The sequence below is a fragment of the Martes martes genome (assembly GCF_963455335.1).
Source record: "Martes martes genome assembly, chromosome: 17".
Taxonomy (NCBI): Eukaryota; Metazoa; Chordata; class Mammalia; order Carnivora; family Mustelidae; genus Martes; species Martes martes.
The window spans coordinates 20,754,955-20,776,367 of NC_137905.1; the positions used below are offsets into that span (position 1 = coordinate 20,754,955).

The following is a 21,413-nucleotide window of genomic DNA, read 5'->3' on the forward strand; positions in this document are numbered from 1 at the left end:
GCGTGTGTCGTGGTTGGGTGACAGCTGCTCTTCCTATCACAGAGCAATTCTGGGCCTCACTTTCATGCCCTTGGATGAAATATTGACATGTAGGACTTGCCTCTGCCACCATGTAACTCCTCCTTCCCTGAGCGACATACCCACTCTTTCTAACAACCATTAGCTCATGAGATCTCACAGAGCTACCTCATGTTGAGCTGGCTCCTTTGTTAGAAGATATTTATTGTCTGGCTGCCTTCCCACGGTTCCCTGCACCATTTGCCTTTTATTAATCATTAGCACCTCCTTTGGAGGCTGAGGCAGTGAAGGATGCAGAGCAAAATTTTGTTCTCATGTGGAAAACATTATGAAAATCATGCTTCATTCATTCAAGGACTATTTGGAAGAGTGTGGCAAGGCTGGGGAGCATCAGGGGTGGGGGCAAATCCTCTGATGTTTCCTCTGAGGATTTGCTGGTGATGGTCCTCCCTTGGGTGAAACACCCACCTCCTAAAACTCCCAGTACTTAATGTGTTTCTTGTGGGCAAAGAACATGTTTCACTAAATTCATAGCATCTAAGTACTGCAGAAAATCCTAGGCTCCACAAATATTTTTTAAATGGTTGCTATGTGGAATAAAAATCTAGCTGAGTTCTGACTATCCACACTCTCCCACCAAAAAAAAAAAAAAAAAAAAAAGACCTCCATAGGAAAATTATAGAGAAGTTCAACATAAAGGCAGATAGGCAGGACCTTCCAAATGGACCATATATGGCTTCAAGCCCCCTTTTTGGGACTAACTGGTCATAGGAACTAAAGTGAGTGTTCTGAAAGTGAAGTGCCCCCGGCCATCGTTTCCTTATCTGGACAATGGACACGATGACACAAAATTCCTGAGGATGCTGGGGGGGAACAGATCATAAAGAAAGCATGGGAAGCACTTAGCACAGTGCCTGCCACGCACTAGGTGTTCAGGCATGCCCTCCCCCAACAAGCAGAGGGGGAGAGGAGAATGGGTGCTTTGCCAGGATGGCCTCCTGGAACTTCTCCAGCCAGGAAAGCCCATGCCATCTCATGTGACCCGTTCCTGGCAGCTCTGACCACACTTCCCATGCTTGTTCCATTCCCATCCCCTATTCCGGATCACTGAAAGACCCCATATCTGCAGAGGGCCTTCTGGCCTGGATCCCTATAGGGTCTGGGACTTTAATCTATTTTCACAGCTTTTCTTGTTGGAATCGGCCGTCCCTCCTCTTGCCACCACACACACCGTCCCTCAGCCGAGGAGCTACACCCGGGATCCACATCCTCACAAGTCAGCATCACAGAATCCTTTTGGGTCCAGAAGCCAAGAGAGAGGGTACCCAGGCGCAAGAAAGGAACCCATTTGCAGCATCTGACAGAGTTTGTATCCCCGTCAGAGAAAAGGAATGTCATCGCATTTCCTTCCTGGAACGTTAAGAGGTCATTTGCGTTTATCTACAACTACATTACTAAAGTCTAAAAGCCAAGCTTGAAAAATGACCCAGAGAAATGGAAGCTGCCGCTCCTGTCGGCGTTTCATCGTCTCCCTCCTCACCTGGGCAGTGGATGTTATGTTTTTACAAAGAGCTTCCCTACCTATTATCTCTTTCCACCCTTCCATTAACTTGGGAGCCAGGGAGGTCAGGCATCTTTCTACTATTTTTGTCATAAGAGAAAACAGACTCAGGGAGGTGAAGTGAGTTGTCCGTTGTCCGTGGCCCCACGGTTCCCTGGGCTGCCCACCCCTCCCCAACCCAGGAGATCGTGGGCGCTGAAGCAGGACTTTCCTAACCCGCCGATGGGCTGAGACAGTGAGTCTGTTAGGTATCAAGGTCTCAGACGTGGTTTCTTTTCTTCCTTTGTGTTTTTGAACGCAGCCGAACTGCTTTTCAAGGGCACATGTTGCTTAATCCGGCTGGGCTTCTGTTTGCTGGGGGATACGGGGCCAGGACGTTCAGCTGGTTCTGCCTGTTGCAGCCCCTTTCCTCTTAATTTTTGGGGGCGTTCTGCTGGTTGTCTTTGGAGAGCCATCCATCCTCTCCAGCCCTTGATTTCACCGATAGGAAAACAGAATTCTAGACCACCGGACATTGCACAGTGAGTTTGTAGCTGACCTTGGAATGCCCAGTGCAGTGTTCTTCGTATACCTTCGTTCGCTCAACAGACCAGGTGAAGATGTTGTAGAGACTAAGACCCACACAGACTAATAGAACTCTTTTCTACGACAGAAATGACCACTGGACACTTGAAATGGGACTAGTATATTGAGGTAGTAAATTTTTAATTTTATTTCACTTAAATTAATTTGAATTTTAAAAAAAACCACATGTGTCTACATCGCCACTATACTGGATAGTGTAGCTCTAGACCGGTGGTTCTCACCTTAAATGTACACCACAACCACCTGAGGAATTTCAAAAATGGCGATTCCTGGTTTTCAATTATTTTGTTTGGTGCTAAATAAGGCCTGGTAATGGGATTTTTAAGACTTCCCAGCTACATCTACTATGCAGTCAAGTTCTAGGGACACTAGTCTAAATGTTAAGCTTCATAAAGGACTGAAGCCCTGCCAGCTATATGCATAATTATACTCCGTGCTGAGGAGTCAGGTATGTTCCCAAATCTTAGAGAACTTCATATATCTTGGGGAAGAGGAAGGCATAATCAAGAACAAAAAAGTGCCCTTATTAAATTGCTTAAAAGGCCAATATGGTCCAAAGGAGTGGAAATGGTCACTTCTACCTGGGCAAGGGAGAAGAAGAGGCAGTCTCTATGGTCATGATTTTGGTAATGAATTATAAATAAGATACATATTTTTTTTTCCAGAAATGCATTTGTAGTAGTAGATGTTTCTGCCAGGCAAGTCAAAACTCACGTCTGTAATTCACAATAGGATTAACCTGGGATTATGGAAAATCTAATTAAGTGAACCATATTATCTGAGACCCACAAAAGACACTTAACGTTGCCTTTGAAAGTCCTGTCTGCCTGAAAGTGTTCAGCATATGCTTCAGAAAATGCTCTGCACATGTACAAGGCACTTGACTGGTTTGCTGTATCCCATTACTTTTCTTTTATGCTCAACTTTTTAAAAAATCCCATTACTTTTGATAAATGACGTTGATACATCTGAAAAGAAAGAATGGGGCTTCAAAGATTGGATTATTTGAAACTACAATGAGATCATTATGAGGCTATTGTTGGTGCCTGCTTTCTAAAAATAAGGGGAGGTGAGAAAATCTGTGGCATATGTAGAGATACCCCCCCAAAATAAATAAATAAATAAATAAATGTGGCAGTTTAGTCTACTCTTAGCATGATAGCATGGTTTGGGGAGGTCCGTTAGAAAGAGACCTCCAGAAGCCCACCCACACTCTGGTAAGAGTCAAGCTTCCAGTAATTGAAAGCAGCTTAACTTTCTGCATTCCTCACTTCTGTTCGGAGGCTGATTACCCTGATCGGATGCATGTGGACCGCCGTGGACTGGGGTCACAGGCTGGACGTCGCAGAATTCTGAAGTCTCGGTAGTGGTGATTTGAGGCACTCTCTCCCCTTGTTTTAGTAATTCTTTCAGAAAAACCACATCAAGCCCTTGTCAGTTATTAAGACCACCTTGGGATAATTCCTCCTCTTCTTGTTTATACTTAAAAAAAAAAAAAAAAAACAACATTCTTTGTGGAAAGTGGTTCCCTGCAGATTCCGGCGATAATATGCAGATGGCTTTCCTTCTTCCCGTTCTCCACTGACAGTCCTTAAAGAGAGCTCCCAGGTCCTTATTTATGAATGCCTTTTCCCTTATAGAATATGGACGGTTGTTTCCATAGAAGTAGTTGGCAGGGGAGGACGCTTTTACTCCAGGTTTGGGGAGCAAGAGGGCAGGGCAGATGCTGTATAAATTATCTTCCACTCCATACTTTCTCTTTCATGTTTCCTCTACAGAGTGAGGGCTTTAGGTTTTGTGCACCTTGTTTTTGTTATTTTTTTTCTATTTTGCACAAGTTCCTTGTCATTTCTGTATCTCTTTCCCTTTTTGTCCACTGAAGAAAGAACAAGAGTGGAAGGTCTAAGGGAGGGTTTCATGCCGTTCTGAGACTCTAGCCATGACTAAGGCAGCCGAATGCCCAAACCGGAAACAGAGATGGTAACACAGATAATACCTACTCTTGGAAGAACTCAGAAACTTAGCTCTACCCGGACACTTTTCACGGGAGCCTCAGTCCATTGGCTTCACAAGCTTTAACCCACTTAAAACCAAAGGCAAGTGCTTTATCCCCAAACCAGCCCCTCTCCTCCTGAGGCCAGAAGCAGCAGCGCCATCTTCAGACTACGGCCTCATGCTCTGCCCTTCTTGGGCCTTCCCTAGGCCCTCCACATCTGCATGGTTTCCAGAAGGGCCTCTTTTCATCTACGAGAGGCTTATATTTCCTATTTAGAGCCATGTTATCTCTCTCCCTGAGTGACTGTAATGAATCCAGGAAGTCTCTGTTGACCACATCCCCTTCTCTCCAGATATGCTAGAATCCTCTACTGTGCTGTCCTAAATGGTAGCCAGTAGCCATGTAAGGCTATCGAGCTTTTGAAATGTGGCTAGTCCAAACAGAGATGTGCTGTAAGTTTAAAATATGCACTGGGTTTTGAGGTCTTAGGACCAAAAACAAAAAACAAAAACAAACAAAAAAAGCGCGCCCGTGTGTGTGTGTGTGTGTGTGTGTGTGTGTGTGTGTGTGTAATATCTCCATAATCCATATATTTATTACATATTAAACTGATACCCTATGGGGCATACTGAATTAAATAAAAAATATTGTTAAAATAAATGTACCCATTCTTTAAAACTTTTAAAAATGTGGCATCTAGATTTGGCTCGGGTCATGATCTCAGGGTCCTGGGATCAAGCCCCGCATCAGGCTCTCCGCTCAGCAGGGAGCCTGCTTCCCCCCACTCTCTGCCTGCCTCTCTGCCTACTTGTGATTTCTGTCTGTCAAATATATAAATAAAATATTTTTTAAAAGGTGGCATCTAGATAAAAGTATACATGTAACTCCCATTATATTTCTTTTTTTTTTTAATATTTTATTTATTTGACAGAAATCACAGGTAGGCAGAGAGGCAGGCAGAGAGAGAGAGGGGGAAGCAGGCTCCCCGCCAAGCAGAGAGCCTGATGCGGGGCTCGATCTCAGGGCCCTGAGATCATGACCTGAGCCGAAGGCAGAGGCTTAACCCACTAAGCCACCCAGGGGCCCCTCCCATTATATTTCTATTGGAAAATACTGGTCTGCTTTATCTCATTTCCCTCATTTACATGTGTCGTATTTAACAATTCCTATTCTAAGTATTATTTTTTTTTTAGAGATTTTATTTATTTATTTGGCAGACAGAGATCACAATTAGGCAGAGAGGCAGGCAGAGAGAGAGAGAGGAGGAAGCAGGCTTCCCGCTGAGCAGAGCCCAGTGCGGGGCTCAATCCCAGGACCCTGGGATCATGACCTGAGCCGAAGGCAGAGGCTTTAACCCACTGAGCCACCCAGGCGCCCCAGTATTATTTTGTTTAACTCCTCTTGACGGACAGCCTCTCAGAGCCTTCTGTTAGGCTTGCACGTTATTGCATGTGGTATGTGTATGGTATGTCATACCATTGTATCCAGGGCTTATAGTACATATTTATGCATTCTTGTTGAAGGAACAAAACTCCTCATTTATCCTCTTGATCACCTGCAGTGTGCCAGACCATGTCAAGTTCATACAAGGTTCTCTCCATGCATCATCTTCTTTCATTTTAACTCTCCCTCCTGTTTTCACATTTTCAACATGGCGGCATAGAAATTCTTGGAGGCCGAGTCATACACCTAAGGAATAAGCCCTAGCTCTTGAGCTCTAACGCTCTAACCCCTCTGACTGTTGAGCCCAGGCTGTTAACAATTGTGTCAGAACTGCCAGTTCTCATGCCACTTTCTCCCGTATACCTCCGACAATTTGGATTCCATCAATCTCTAGATCAGAGTTTTTAGTGAATTCCCATTGCCCATTGGGTGGGTTCTGATTCCTAAAGTTGGGATCAAAGCCTGCACACCAGGGGTCCGCATTGCCTAGTCCCAGAGAACACCACTGCCATTATATCTGATGGAAGTGCAGCCCGCTGGTGTGCGTGGAGCAGTCCTGCCAGCTAGGAGCCAGACTTTTTAAATTAGGTGCAGCCTCCATCTAGGGAAGGTTGCTCTGTCTCAGCACAGCACAGGCTCACAGGCTCCGGTAGACACGGAAGACCTTGATAGGCTTGATAGGCTATTGTTAGCCTCCCATTTTATGGGAAGGTGAAAGTCTCAGGAAGAAGAATTTTTTTCTAAGGTTACATAACTGTTCAAGACAGAATCTTTGCTAGAACACAGGTGTCTTGACTTTTGTTGTGAAAGTCTCCCTATGGCTCTGGTGTTTCTTGGATATTTAGAAATGAAGAAGGCATTTTCTATGTATGAACAAACGATCTCCACAGCTAGAGTACTTCATTCTTTATCAGAAGAACCACCAAGGGGCGCCTGGGTGGCTCAGTGGGTTAAGCCGCTGCCTTCGGCTCAGGTCATGATCTCAGGGTCCTGGGATCGAGTCCCGCATCGGACTCTCTGCTCAGCAGAGAGCCTGCTCCCCTCTCCCTCTCTCTGCCTGCCTCTCTGCCTACTTGTGATCTCTCTCTGTCAAATAAATAAATAAAATCTTTAAAAAAAAAAAAAAAAAAAAGAAGAACCACCAAACATTTTCCTATTGATTATTGTAGTTTACTAGGTTTGCTGTCTTGAGGGTAAAAGAAAGCATTCAAGTTGGCTCACTTATTGGAGACCTAGTGTCATTTGATGTATGGAAACTGAGAAGCCGGAGATCTGTCTGGTGGGTCCCATGGAGACAGCAGGTGGAGGGCAGTCCTTCATTGCCAAGATTTTCAGAGAACCAGGCCATGTGTCGTGCTGTTTACCTGGCTTGGGGACAGAGGCTATGTCTGTTTCTGTTGGGCTACTAACTGGCTTGCTCATAACCTTGATTTCGCCGAATTTTGGCCATGGAGGAGGACGACTCCATCCCCCAGGCAGCCCATCACCTTCCCGTTTCAGTTCCCCCGCTCACGGAAACACGGCTCCTGTTTTCTTTCATTCAAGTTCCCAAGTGGATCTTAGGCACTCAGCTTGTCCTTATGAGCCAGATGACACAGTTTAAAACAGTCACTGATCAATTTAAGGTTTGGTTATTGCTGAACTAGACGCAGTTCAATCAGCCGTGGTTCAAGATGAGAACGGGAGCTTCACGTGGTGGAGATTGCAGAGATGATAGGTGTTTACTTGGAGGAGGCAGGAGTGGGCAAGGACCAGAGGACTGGAATGATACGGTACACATTCATCTGCAGAGATGCGCTCCCCAATTCCTCGGTGCTGTGTACGTAAGTCCTGCTTGCACCGATCCCATTATCCCATCATTCATCTGCTTAGAAGACTGTCTTACCGTTGTTGGAGTACAGTCTCCGTACAGATCAGAGATACACAGCAGTCTGTGTATCCCTGGGGTCCAACCCATGTCTGGCACTGTGAAAAGTTATTGCTGAATGAAGGAACTGCAAATGAAGAAAGCTTTATAGATATTTACTGCTCTGAGACAAAGGGAAATTTACATACAGGCCTCTGATACCACAAATGAAGTTACATCATGTTGAGCATCTGTTTATCATTGCCATTTGTGCCCTAATTTTCCCTCAGGTATTTTAGCTCATGCAAAAAAAAAAAAAATTGAAAATAAAATCTTTCTCTTTTCATGCATTCGTATAGTGTTTATTCACAGTCTGAGATGACACAGCTGACATTATCTCCTGTATGTGTTGATATATTTTATTCATCTTAATGATTAACATTTTAAAATATTACAGTGAGAAAAAGACTGTCTTAAGGATTGAGTAGAGCACAAAAAAATAAGTTCTTCATTGCACACGTTGTATTTAATCATCTTATTAATGGAAGTTTACTTAATTATTTGAAGAGATAAGTAAATAATCATGGAATGATTCTACATGTTTGGGGTCTGGGAACTGAAGTTGGATTCCAGTGACACTTTGTGGCCGTGAGAGCCTGAAAACATAGAGGCTGATAGTACCTACTGGAAAAATAAACGAAATTCATATCTAACAAAGATTATTTTCAATATCGAATACAATTTTGCAGCTGAGATGATCCTCGAAGATGGATCATGCCCTCTCCTTATATCGAAGATGAGGGGAACATAGGCTCCCAGAGTTTGGGAGTCAGGTAAAGCAAAGGCATGGGTTCTGTTGTCACATAAACTTGAATTTGAATAGCAGCCTTGCTAGTGATTTAGGATGTACCCTTGGGTGATTTACTCAACCATTCTGAGCCTCACTTTACTTGTAGATAAAATCTGGGTGATATTTAGATACAAGTTATGGTAAAGATACAATTAAATAATAGGTACCAAGCCCTGAGTATACTGCCCAGCACTAGAAAGATCAAGCACTGGGTCAAGGATAATCTCTACCATCAGTACCTAAGGTCATGTAGCCTGTAAGTGACAGGACCAGGATTTGGACACGGGTCTGCCCAACAGGAGGCAGTGAATGATCTTTTCACTTTCAAAGCTGACACTCACGTGGTTCTCTATTTCTCTAGAAGAAGGGAATCAGACTTACATTGCAGCAGTTTTAAAATTTCCACTCACCCTAGAGAACGTTATGGTCACTGATAAGGGGTCCTATTTGCTACATACTTTGACATTTGAATTTAGTATCAGAGCTGGAACAACAATGACCCTTTTGCAGTCTTGCCTTGTGTGTTTTGCACCTGAGCAGAAGTGATTATTACCCCAAGCTTATGCTTTGCTCCAAGTGTAGAAATCAGGGAAGAAGAAATATGATTCAAAGTTCTTATAATACTTCTTCTCCCCATTCTCTGTGATTTCCACAGACATGGCATAATTCCTGTGATTTGATTTGAAACTAGAGACCAGCTCAGTGCTGAGTGATGAGATCTGAACGGGGAATAAAATATGCTTGAATTAATTTGCATAATAGAATCCGATTGGTTACAAAGCTGTGTTTGTTGATGTGGAGAGCAGAGCCCCCGAGCTCCCCCACAAGGGGACACTGCACATGCAGAATGTGGAGTTTCGAGTTCTGGTGCGGGCCTCGATAATATTCTTAATGTAATGATAACCTGTCTTTAACTGTAAATTAGCTCCCTGGAAATGAAAAGAACAGGCCAGCCTGTCTGATCCTTCCAGCTCTGTGGGGAGGAGAAAGCTGAAAAACCAAAGCCACTTGCTTTCTGCTAAGCGCTTTCCTCTTTCTTTCTCTACCCGATAACAATTTCCAGCAGGAGTCCAAATATACTTAAACACCCGTATATGTCATTTTCTTTTACGGAGACAAAAGCAGGCACAGCAAGAGGGTTTTATGCTCAAGGCGCAATAGCTTATGACGGGCTATCTGCTCTCAAGATAGAGGGGCGAGCCTTCCACTTAGAGCTGGTGGTTTTGCAAATCCATTTTCCTGTCATGTTATTACTCCTGTGACTTTCAACAACATTTATTTTTCCTTCCAAGCAATATGCTCCCACTGTAAAATAAAGTCCGCCTATATGTTTTAGTGGAACCCCAACGCTTAGACAGCCTGGCATACCGCTAGAAAGTGCTTTAATGGAAGGATTGTTTGAGAGTTGCCTCGGGGGTTTTTATTGAAACCAATTAGAGCATTGATATATTTCTCTAATTATGACCAATGTCAAGGTCTTCTTAGGAGGGCTGCCTCCTATTAATTTTCATGAGCGTTCCCTGCAAACTCTTTACCGTTGAATACATCAATCAGAACTCTAGATTTTAGAAACATTTCTTTAAAAAAAAAAAAAGAATCTTTCTGAACACATTTTTGAAACATATACATTTAGAAATTCTGAAGCAGGGCGTTTAAAAATAAAAAGCGAAGATTAACTTTTGTGTCATGTGTTGTTTAAAGGCCTGGTTGTACTGTGCTGTTGATGGACTGATGTAATCACTTCCTGTTCATCTTTACTTTGGTCTCTGCTATAAAATGTTTTATCCTCTTTCTGGTTTGGTTTTTAGTATTTTAGTCACCACCAGTGCCACTAAAACTTAAATCGCTATCATTTTAAGACTGTTACGTGTGTATCAGGATGTGTGTCTATATCAGCTCTACAGTCTTCTCTTAGAAAGGCAACATGGCACAGCACTCTAGGGGAGGAGGATGGAGATCTTGGAGCCAAATATCTAGGGTTCATATCCCAGATCTTCCACTTGCTGGTTCTGTAACCTTGGATGAGTTATTTAATCTTGCTATGCCTCAGACTGCTGACCTATAAAATGGGAACAGCAATAATACTATTTGTGTAGGGTTATTGTGAAAATTGGATGACTCACCTCATGGAAAGCATTTAGAAGAGTATTAGGCAGATCATAACCATGGATGAATATTAACTATTATTACTATTTTTACCAGTCGTATTATTATATACCAAGTTCTAATGTTGGTTTACTTCAGGTGCCTTCTAGGTCACAACACCCATATCGTAGTAACCACATCATTTCCTTATGAACTCAGGCAGAAACAAATGGCAGGAGTTGGTATTGTTCACTGATTAAGAACACAGACACCAGAGCCAGATGGCAGGGGTTCAAATTCCAGCTCTGCAATTTCCCAGAAGCATAGCCTTGCACAAATTGCTTCATTTATCTGGGCCCCAGCTTCCTCAACCTTTAGACTAAGAATATTGATAGTACCTATTCATGTTTGTTATAGAAATAAATAGCTGAATTACTATTTGTAAAGTTTTTAGAAGAGTAGTTAGAAAAAGCTTTTGCTAAGTGGATTTTCATTCTGAAAGTAATTTTTTAAAATTATGTCTTAAAATTCATCTTACACATACCTGAGGCTAATCATTAAAGTAACATTACATATTACACGTAGTTGTATAAATACTTTCAAAGAATGGGTCCAATGAGTTACTTCTAAAAGCAAGTTGGTTTTGCTATTTCCAAGAAAAGAGAATAGATAATTTCATTTTTTCAATAATGGTTTCATTGTTTTTTGGGTCATGTGGAAACTCTTAAATTAATTAGTATCAAGCCAGAATTTTTTTTTTATCAAGGGAAAAAAGTTGTCATCTAGTTTTAACACTTCTGGTGTCAGAAATAATTGTGCTTTACAGCAAAATGGCAGCCAGAAGAAAGAGGTGCAGAAATATGAACTTTAATTAAACCCTTTCTTTCAAATACACTTCACAGTTTATATGCAAGAATAATTTATCACCGTGTGAATGAACACTTAATAGTTGGCATGGTGTAAAATGGGCAGGGATCTTGTCACACCATATGGTCTTTGCTGTTTCTTCTTCTTGAGATACTTTGGTGGCAGTATCAAGTTTGCACTTGAAGTATGGGGTTCAAATAATACATTCAACTTTTACTGATGGCTTGCTTTCAGACGCTCAGCATTGGACCTATAATCATGTGACATATAATCCCAATCACAAAGATGCATCCGGTTTAGTAAAGAGATGGTGTATGAATCAGAAGAAATCCCCAGCAGCTTCTCACTGGAGTTCCAACCATGAATATGAAGCTGGGAGCCCTTTGTAGAGCATGTCACCCAGTGGCTTCATTTTGGAGAGAATGTACCAATACAGGAATGACAAGGCCCCATGACAAGCTATTGGCAGATTCTTGACCATATATCTCGCTTCCTAACTTAAGCCAAGGGATCTTTCTGTTGCTTCACATTGACTCATTTTAGGATCTGACTCCTCCTGGGGTCACCCTCTGTGTTTTTTTTCACACAATCAGTTTGGATAGCAGGAAACAGCATTTCATGTATTATTAGCATCCCCGAGTCTGAGGATGAAGCCGTTCAATGACGATGCCATCTGTTTAATATCTCTCTCTCTTCTACACAGTCTTTTCCATACCCCGAGATGTCTGTCTACACCAAATATTCCTTGAAAAGAGACTAACATCAAAGAGTGTACTGGGGGCAGTGATGGACACCGGAACTTATCTGCACATCTGTGGCCTCCCTAGACACGTTTTGCCATATGACAAAGGAAGCAGAAAGGCTTGGGTTGGTGAAGTCAAAGGCCATCGGAAGGAAAAATGTTCTGCTCCAACAGATTAAAATTTCACCAAGTCTAGACTACTGAGACCAGATGGCTCTGGCATCCCCATGTAATTCTTACTTTACAGTTCCTCTCTGAGAGAAAGTGCCTTTTCTGGGTATCTCCATCTGTAAGGCCAAAGCACCTCCTCCTACTGAGTGAGACCTGAGGGCTTGAATTGTGGCACTCTAGGAAGAGAGGAAGAAACCCAGACTGTGCCCATGCAGCCTTATATGCGTGAAGCAATTCTTGTCATCCCCATGGCTCAGATGAGAGCACCCCTGGAGGCTCAGAACGCCTGACTGGTGGGCCTAACATCACCTATATTATAAGATATAGAAGTGGTGTTCCAACCCAGGTCTCTCTGATCTCCAGATCTAGGTACATTCCACTACGCCACGACTCATGCTCCTTCCTTTATGTTCACCTCCCCCCACCACCACTACATTCATACCAGATAGCTAGGAATTAAATGATTTTGTTTTCTGCAATGCTCAAGAAGCTCACCAGTTTCATTTAGACTCACCAGTGCTGAATTGAAGTGTCATCCTCAGTATCAGGATGCTATGCTCTGTGCCCAGCACTCTTCTGAGCTGCCTCCCGTCGGTAGTGGGCATGGTAATGGGGATTGCCGGGTTCTGGGAGCTAGACCTCCAGCTGGAGTCTGGGTGGCACACCGAGAGAAAAGGATAATAGTTCAGAAGAAATTGCAGGGTGCTAAGAGAGGGGAACAGGCAAGGGAAGTTCCATAGGGGATAATTAAGTTTCCAGCAGCAGCAAGACTAAGTTTAGTGAAGAAGTCCAGGAACCCAAGGCAGAAATTAAAGACCAGAGTAACTGTAGGTTAGAAACCTACAAGGCGCATGGAAGGCCCATCCTTATACTGACGAGTAGCTGAGCCATGGCTGGGAGCCAGGAACAAGACCTTTGGATCAGTTGGTGGGGTATGCTCTTCTATTTTGCATTTCATGGTTGGAAAAAGCTTGTAAAGTTTCTGTCTTTAGACTGCCAGGTTAAGGAGCTATCTTCAGGTTCTTGGATGGGCCTTTGATCAAACAAGAGCCAATGGGATTACTCATTAAGTCACAGCATAGCATTCACGGATCCACCATGAGGACTTGATCTGTTATTTCACTGACAAGTGTTTTCGTGAGCATGAGTGTTTTCTTGGGATATGTCCCAGACTCCTCTCTCTGGCAGGGTCCATTGCTGTTTTTCTCCTCCTTACACCATCCAGTCATGCTGACCAGTGTGGGGGACATGCTGTGCATTATGAGGACCTCTGGGCTTTGGAGCAAGCTGTTCCCTCTGCATGGTCATCCCATCCACTCCCTTCTGATCACAGTAACTCTGACTTTAGGCTGCAGCACAGCCGTCCCACGTTCAGGGGGTCTCCCATAACTGTCCCCACTCTCTTCCCTGTCCTCCTTTAATCCCCATCAGTTAGATGTTCTTCTCCTGGACGCCCATAATGCCCTAAGTTCCTCTAGGGATGGAAACGTACTCTAGTACAAGTATGATCAATAACGATAACCGATAAATATGGAGAGCTTGCTGCGTACAAGACACTGTGCTAAGGGATTTAGAGGCATTAATCATTTAATCCCTGTGTCGACATTTCAGTGAGCCCGATTAGCATCCCCATTTCGTAAAGGAGCAAGCTGAGCTCAAGGAGCTGCCGTCTTACCCCAAACCCCTAGTAAGGGAGTCAGTCAGTGGTAAAACGGACACTGAGACCTTAGAGCTGGATTCCACAGCACACACAGCGCACACGTTCATCCTCGTATAGACCTCGAGGGTCATCTTTGTGTAAGAGTTTATCCCACCAGTGACACAGTAAGTTGCGAGAGCAGGGACAATTTCTTGCTCAGCCGGCCCTCCCGCTCCCCGAGCTGTGGTCCATTCTTTGATGGAGCGGGGTTGAAATGAATTGGGGACGTAGCCTGAGGCTAATCTGACCTTTCTCTCTTCCCGCAGAAGCCGACTGGGGAAGTGGGCAGCCCTGACGTGATGTACTCAGCGAGCAGAGACATTCCATTTCAAGAGAGGTCTGCGTGACGCATCCGGGAGGCCGCCATCGGCCAGGCCCGCCACAGGGTTGCTGAGAGGGGCGACAGCCGCATTCTCCTGTGCCTACCACGTAACCAAAAATGAAGGAGCACTACTGTTTACAAGCCGCCCTGGTGTGCCTGGGCGTGCTGTGCCACAGCCAGGCCCTCACCACCGAGCGGCGGGGCCACCTGCGACCCTCGTTCCACGGGCACCACGAGAAGGGCAAGGAGGGGCAGGTGCTGCAGCGCTCCAAGCGAGGCTGGGTCTGGAACCAGTTCTTCGTGATCGAGGAGTACACCGGGCCTGACCCCGTACTCGTGGGCAGGGTAAGGTTGCTGCTCTGCAGTGCTTGTTTCTCCCTCTCACCAGTCCAGCAGGAGGGTCTGGCCAAAAACGAAAATTCCTGGGGGGAGGGGACACTAATGGCCTTCCATAAGAACCATGAAATCATTGTTCAAACATCTTTCAGCCTTCCCCCCCCATTCATAGACTTATCCATATTAAGAACACTTCTGTTTTCCACTTAATATACCATTAAACTCCATTTTTAATGACTGTGCAATAGTCCACTGAGTTGAAACCATGATTTATTTACCTATTCTCCAACGGAGGGCATTTGGCTGACCACACCCTACCTCCAAGGTGGACGCCCCTTCCTTGTGCTCTCAGAACCCGGCCTGCTCTTTGTGAGAGCTTTCCCTTCTGAAATACACGGGTCAGTTTGCCTGTCTCCCTCCCTGGACCCGACCGGTGTCATTCTGTGTCCTGAGGTCCTGGTACTAAACCCAGTTTTGGGGAGGCCTTGGTCAATATTTGATGAAACGGATGTGTCTTAAGAATGGGTGGGATTTTATGCGCTTTAGCTCAGGGATGGCAACACCCAGTTAGGATGATCTGAGTGTCCTCCCAGTACTTAAGACTGCATTCTCTGTGTACCCCCTCCAAAAAGGTGCAAAGGGTAGGCAGTCTGAAATACATTAAGAAATATATTGCCCTTTATCATTTATTTTTAAAATGTGCAGCCATCTTTCAGAGTATAATGGTGTTAAGGACAAGGAGATAGGTGTTCATCTGCATAAGAATGAAAGCCCGCTGTGCTCTGGGGAAGAGAGAGGCCAATGGTAACCCGGATAAAAGGATAAAATATTCTGGTCTTGAAAGAGTTCAGAGACTAGTGGAAAAGACGCACCTATCTAAGCGATAAACACACACACACACACACACACACACACACACACACATGTGCGTGTGCAGACAACAGGATAATGAAGAAATTCAACAGAAATTATTACACATTTACATGGGAATGTTTGGGAAGGATGGAGGAAGGTTTCAAAGAGAACATGGTAATGACCTGTGACTTGAAAGAAGACTCGGAGTTATCCCATGAAGAGGGCAGAGGCCAAAGGGTAGATCTGAGGTGAGCTAATTTCTAAGCCTCCTATATTCCGAGGAGTTATTTCAGTTGTTCTTTAACATGAGAACAGCAACGCATATTTATGTAATTGACATATTTGGAAGAGGTTCATATTAGCATCTCAATAGCATTGTTCCGGGTTTTCAACGCCAGACATACCAAAAGAATTTCATTCATGTATACCCGAAAATGGAAAGATTATACCCAAAATAGAAGTCGTCTGGGGAAAATGGGAACCCAGCGAAATAATTGGCATGTGAATTCCCTACATGAGGAGATGGGCTCTGTGCCCAGAGAGGAAGACGAGACTTCAGTCATGGCGGGGGCCGTTGCAGCCTGAACAACATGGGGAGCTGTGCGTGAATTGTTCTGAGGATATGGAACCTCCCCGCCTTGGGGACTATCTCAGTGGGGAACAGTGTGTGTGTGTTAGGGTGCGGGACTGAGAAGAGACAGGACCTGGAGAACCCTTTCCTTACCTCTGTGGAGCAAGTGATTGACATGCCCACTAAAAGGGGAACATAGGGCAAAACATGGAGAAAAGTAAGCAGTGAATGATCTTTATACATAGGCACATGGGATTGAGTGCGAGATGTCAGATTGGATGGGGGAAGAAGACAAAAGGGGCTGGATCCTGTGGATCTTCCTTTTGAGACACTGTGGATATATAGTTCCTTGAGAACAGAGGGAGTAGACTGGATGACCTTTGATTTGACGACATTCAAGGTTGAGTGCTTTACGCTGCTCTGAAAATGTAGATTTTGGCGGGCAACGGACTTTCCGATTTCTTGCAGGAAACACAGTCTGTGTCATGCTGTGCTCTGCAGAGGGGGAAGCCATCAGTCTTTGGCATTAGGAATTGGCTATGTATACCTCGGCAACTGGATCCCCTGATAGGATTGAATGGTTTCCCAAACTGCTTTTTGTGTGGAACCTAATAAATATCATTGTCAGTTGTAGAGGTCATCTTTGTTGGAGAGAGAAAAAGGAGAAATTTATATCCAACTTACAAATCTGAAAACAAAGTAGAGGAAAAATAATGAGCACTATGGTTTTACATTTTTTTTTCTTTCAGTTATTTGGTTGATCATGAACTAGAATCTGTAATTCTCAAGAAACTTGGCCAAACTCACATGTAATCCATGAAAGCCCCTGGAAACCTCCCTTCTAGACACTCCTATTAAAATAAGCATTGATTTCTTTGTCTCTCATTCACAAGACCAAGCCCCTAACTTATGCCAGGTCTGAGGCAGAGAAAAGGAACAAATAACAGACTGTGGGGGTTGGGGAGGAAGCCAGGGGAAACAGCGTCAGGGATCCTGCCCTCACTGTGGAAATTGTATGAAGATTGGGGCAATTCTGTTCATCCTTTGGAGGTCACTCAATAGCTTCATATTTTACTCACAATTATTCACGAGAAATGTATTAACCATCATTTCATGACAATACGTAGCTGGTTATGAATAACAAGTTCTGAAAGAAAGTTTTTTTTTTTTTCTTTTAATTTTCCTGAGACACACTGTGAACTAAAATCAAAATGGTCTTCCTGATTTGTGCCTACAGGTACCTCCCCCCTCTCCCCCCACCCCCGCCCCCGAACTGAAGTATTTGGTGTTTCACTGAGCCACTGGCTGCAAATCAATTAGATACTTTTTGCGAAACTGAAATAACACAAGCATTTTTAAAAACAGTGTATTGAACCTTGTTTTGTGATTCTGAACAAGCTCTCTGGGCCTTGGTTTCATAACAATAATATTAAAATGGCATTAATAATAATATTAAAATAACATTTACTTATATCAGTATTAAAATGTCATTGATAATAAGAACTATTATTATTATTAGAACATTATTATCATCATCATCATCATCATCATCATCAGTGCCTTTTGAATAAAGCTTTCTGGTTTATACTGGGGTTTCTTACATAGTAGGTAGAACCATGGGTTTTTTAGCCCCTCGGCTACACTTGAAGCCCACAGAAATGGTAAAAGCAATGTTTATCTCTTCCGACAAATGGCATAATGAGGGCAGAGGAACTCAGATTAAGATAGAAGCTTCAGACATTGAAGTGATATTAAGAGAAGGTGAGGAATTAATTGCTGCAGGAAAACCAGACGTGGTCTTTGGGTGAGATCCACACAGAACAGAATCAAGCAAGGCACCGGATGGGTGGTCAGGACAACAGGATCCTGCCCCTGTCCGGCCAAGTGTGGATTTAGGCAAGTACCATAATGTCTCTGGGCTTTGTCAAAGGAGGGAGAAAGAACCTAAACATATTTAAGGTTCTCTCTATTATCTAAGAAGTTGCATACCTATGAATCTATCCTACCCACACGATGCCTGTGATCAGAATGGGAGCTTCCTCCCAGCAGCCACGTCCCCAGACCCTCATACCTCATGCTCCTCACAGAGGGTCTTCTGGAAAGGTCTGATCAAGGAATTGCTTGTAGCAACAGAAGCCTGGAAGCAACCTCCGTGTCCTTTGGGAGAGGACAGCTAAAACGAGGTGATGACATCCATCCAGTGGGTGAGGTCGATCTGCATGTATCTGTGTGAAAGACCACCTGAATTTACTTTTATAGGAAAACACCAGAGGTGGAGAGTGACGTGTGCACTATAGCACTTTATTGCATAAAAATAAACCGGGACATTTATGTATCTCACTGTACAGATATTCTAGCATATGCGTAAAATATATCTTAGAGGATTCACAGGAAACTGGTAACAACTGTTGTGTGTGAGCAGAGAAATTGAGGGAGTGGGGATCAGAACTGAGAAGACTTACTTATGGCATAAATGTTTGTGTTTTTAAATTTTTTATGTTATGTACATATTTCTTTCAAAATAAGTCTATTAATATAGATGCATATGTATATATATTTTGTTTGGGTGATATTCGTGTGAATGTGTGCGTCTATTTTGTATGTGTGTATATTTGTGAGGAAAGCATGAATCTTAGAATTTAAAAAACTCAGGGTTCAAGTTCGAACGCTGGGTTCACTGCACCCAGCTGTGTGAACTTGGTCAAGGCAATTATCTTCTCTCAGATTCCATTGCTTCATCTGTAGAAGTGGGTGACAGCATCTCCTTCTCACAGTGTATGTGTGTGTGTGCACGTCTGTGTGAGTGTGTGTGGAAGGTACTACAGCAAACAGTGTGCAAGTGAGACTCTGTCTCCCCATGGCCTCCCTCATGGAATTAAAAATCTCAATTTCTCTTTTCCTAGCTTCATTCCGATATTGACTCTGGTGATGGGAACATTAAATACATTCTCTCAGGTGAAGGAGCCGGAACCATTTTTGTGATTGATGACAAATCAGGGAACATTCATGCCACCAAGACATTGGACCGAGAGGAGAGAGCGCAGTACACGCTCATGGCACAGGCGGTGGACAGGGACACCAACCGGCCGCTGGAGCCACCATCGGAGTTCATTGTCAAGGTCCAAGACATTAATGACAACCCTCCTGAGTTCCTGCATGAGACCTACCATGCGAATGTGCCCGAGAGGTCCAACGTGGGTGCGTACAGCAGGGCAGACCTGCTCCATCTACAAGCCTGGGTTCCTGTGGGTGGCGGGGGCTGATGCCTGCTCTCCTATATCCGGAAAGCCGAATTTATAGTGCCTCTTCTATGGCATAATGACAAAAAAAAATGTTATCTGTGTAGTTGAAGTTTCAAATATTTAAAACGACCTGAGATTTTAAAATCTAAACTTCTAAAACAGAAAGTGTGTCGCAGTGGCAAGAACATGATGGCATCCAGGGAATCCTGGCTCTGGCCCTCATTGGCTGTGTGACTCCGATCCAGTTCTATCTCTCTTTCTGTAAAATGTCCCTTTTTGTAAAATGGAAAGACAATTTCTATTCTTGCCGGGTTCGAGGCAATGTAGTTCAATCACTAGCTCACACTGATGTCTGTTGAAGTCACGATCATGTTAATATTTGTTGCATGTAGACATCATGCTAATTAATGATTTCCATGGTGTTCTTGCATTTCATTTTTGCTATGATTCATCTTTACAGTGAGGTAGGTCTTATTTGACATACCTTGCATATAGGAAACCCAACCTAGAAGTAGGTTAACTAATTTACCCAAGGTTATCTGAGCTATTAAGTGACTCCAGAATACACAGTGAGTCATGACAGGCTGTCGCGATCTGTTAGAATAATTTACAAGTAGATGCGTATTTTCATCAGGCCTAAAGACACGCTGCATTGTTAAAGGATATTTCTCTGATGGATTTCTTCAGGTGGCCACCTTCTCCTGGCAGTAACTTTTGTTTGGCTTCTATAATGCATGCAGTTGTATTCTGTTGAGAAACATGCCTCATACTGAGAAGGGTTTATGTTTCAGACAGTGATCAGGGCTGTTCTGATCAGGGAATGAGTCTGGTTATATGTATCAGAGACTTTAAAGCCTGAATGGACTTAAGAATCATCTGGGCCAAACTGCCCATTTTACAGATGATAAAACCAAGCAGCAAGAATAGGCACCAACCTGCTCAAAATAGTTAAGAGGCAGAAGTGACCCCAAACCCCTAAGTTCTTTCCACTTTGCATGTAGAACTTGGGATTTAAAAAAAAAAAAAAAAAAAGTCTCTTTTTTTTCCTCCTCTGGATAAAGTCAGGCTCTTCTCACATTTTATGAAGGTCAGGCTTCATTTTTTGTTTCTCTTCCCTAGCCATGACCAGTCCTTTAGTCTCTCGGTATTTGCCTAGGGATTTTAATGAGAAAAAAGCAGACATGAACCAAATCATTAAATAAGAGACAGTAGCATCAGCAACTGAGCCAGAAGGAAGGCCTGTCATTCAAGCAAACACTCCAGAGGAATATACATTGTCCTCACCTCCGGGAGCCCGCTGATGCTTCGGGCTAACACCCAGACCTTCTGTCACGGCTTGTAAGAGTAGAGTCTGCTGTCAGCGCTGTGGAGGTGGCCCTCGCCAGCCAGAGGAACCTAGACAACCGGTCACGTCTTTCTCAGTTTTCATTTGATCATCTATAAAGAGAGGATAATGTAAACTGCGTTAAGGGTTAAGTAAAATAGATGGAAAATACAAGGAGTCGTAATGGATTTAGTGGAGTTCCAGAAGCAAATGAAGCATAGAGATTTAATAATTTCCTTAGCTCAACCACGATAGTAGAGAATAGAGCCTACTCTCCTTTAGAAACCCCTGCTACCTCAAAGAGTGCCTGATTGTATGGAAAGAGTTCAGAAAAGTCGTTTGCATGAAATAATGAATTACAGAAAAGTAATTAAGAAAAAGCAAGACCGACTTATACGCCATATACAAATTGCTGACAATCGTAAATTAAAGGGTTGACAGAGGCTGTGTGAATGGGATCCCAAGCCCCCCACCCAGAACCTAGCCCCTGTGCCAAAAATGTCAGAGAAACCGTGGGTTTGGTTGGTTGCTGGATGGGCGTTAGACTCCTGACTCTGGTAATAATAATCCACTTTGCAAAATAGATGGTAACATTTCATACTTCTCACACCCAGTTTCTCAAAATGCAGTAGATGTAAAAATGAGGAGCTGAGGTAGGCTGGCAGAACACATGGAATGTGCCGGAAACAGTGCCTGGAGCAGAAGCATTAAATGCCTTTTCTCTTCCTCTGGCCCCGCACCCGTTCTGCAGTCGGCACTTTGTGCCCTCAAGCCCTTGTGACCATCAGGGAAGAGAGGCTCTGCTAGGAGAAACGGAATTCCATCTTCCCTACTTCCCTGGTTCCTTCGGACCCACCGATGTCTATGGGTGGTTTCTGTTAAATGACTACCAGACCCGTT

General features: G+C 43.7%; 1 protein-coding gene across 1 annotated transcript in view; it reads left to right on the top strand.

Moving 5' to 3' along the window:
* Positions 1-14,302: 14,302 nt before the first annotated feature.
* Positions 14,303-21,413, top strand: part of CDH11 (cadherin 11) — a gene marked incomplete at its 5' end in the record, with an annotated part of 47,938 nt that continues 40,827 nt past the window's right edge. Inside the window, 2 exons of the mRNA XM_080829584.1 lie at positions 14,303-14,530; positions 18,851-19,145. Coding sequence (XP_080685710.1) covers positions 14,303-14,530; positions 18,851-19,145 — 523 coding nt within the window. The remainder of the gene's footprint in view (positions 14,531-18,850; positions 19,146-21,413) is intronic.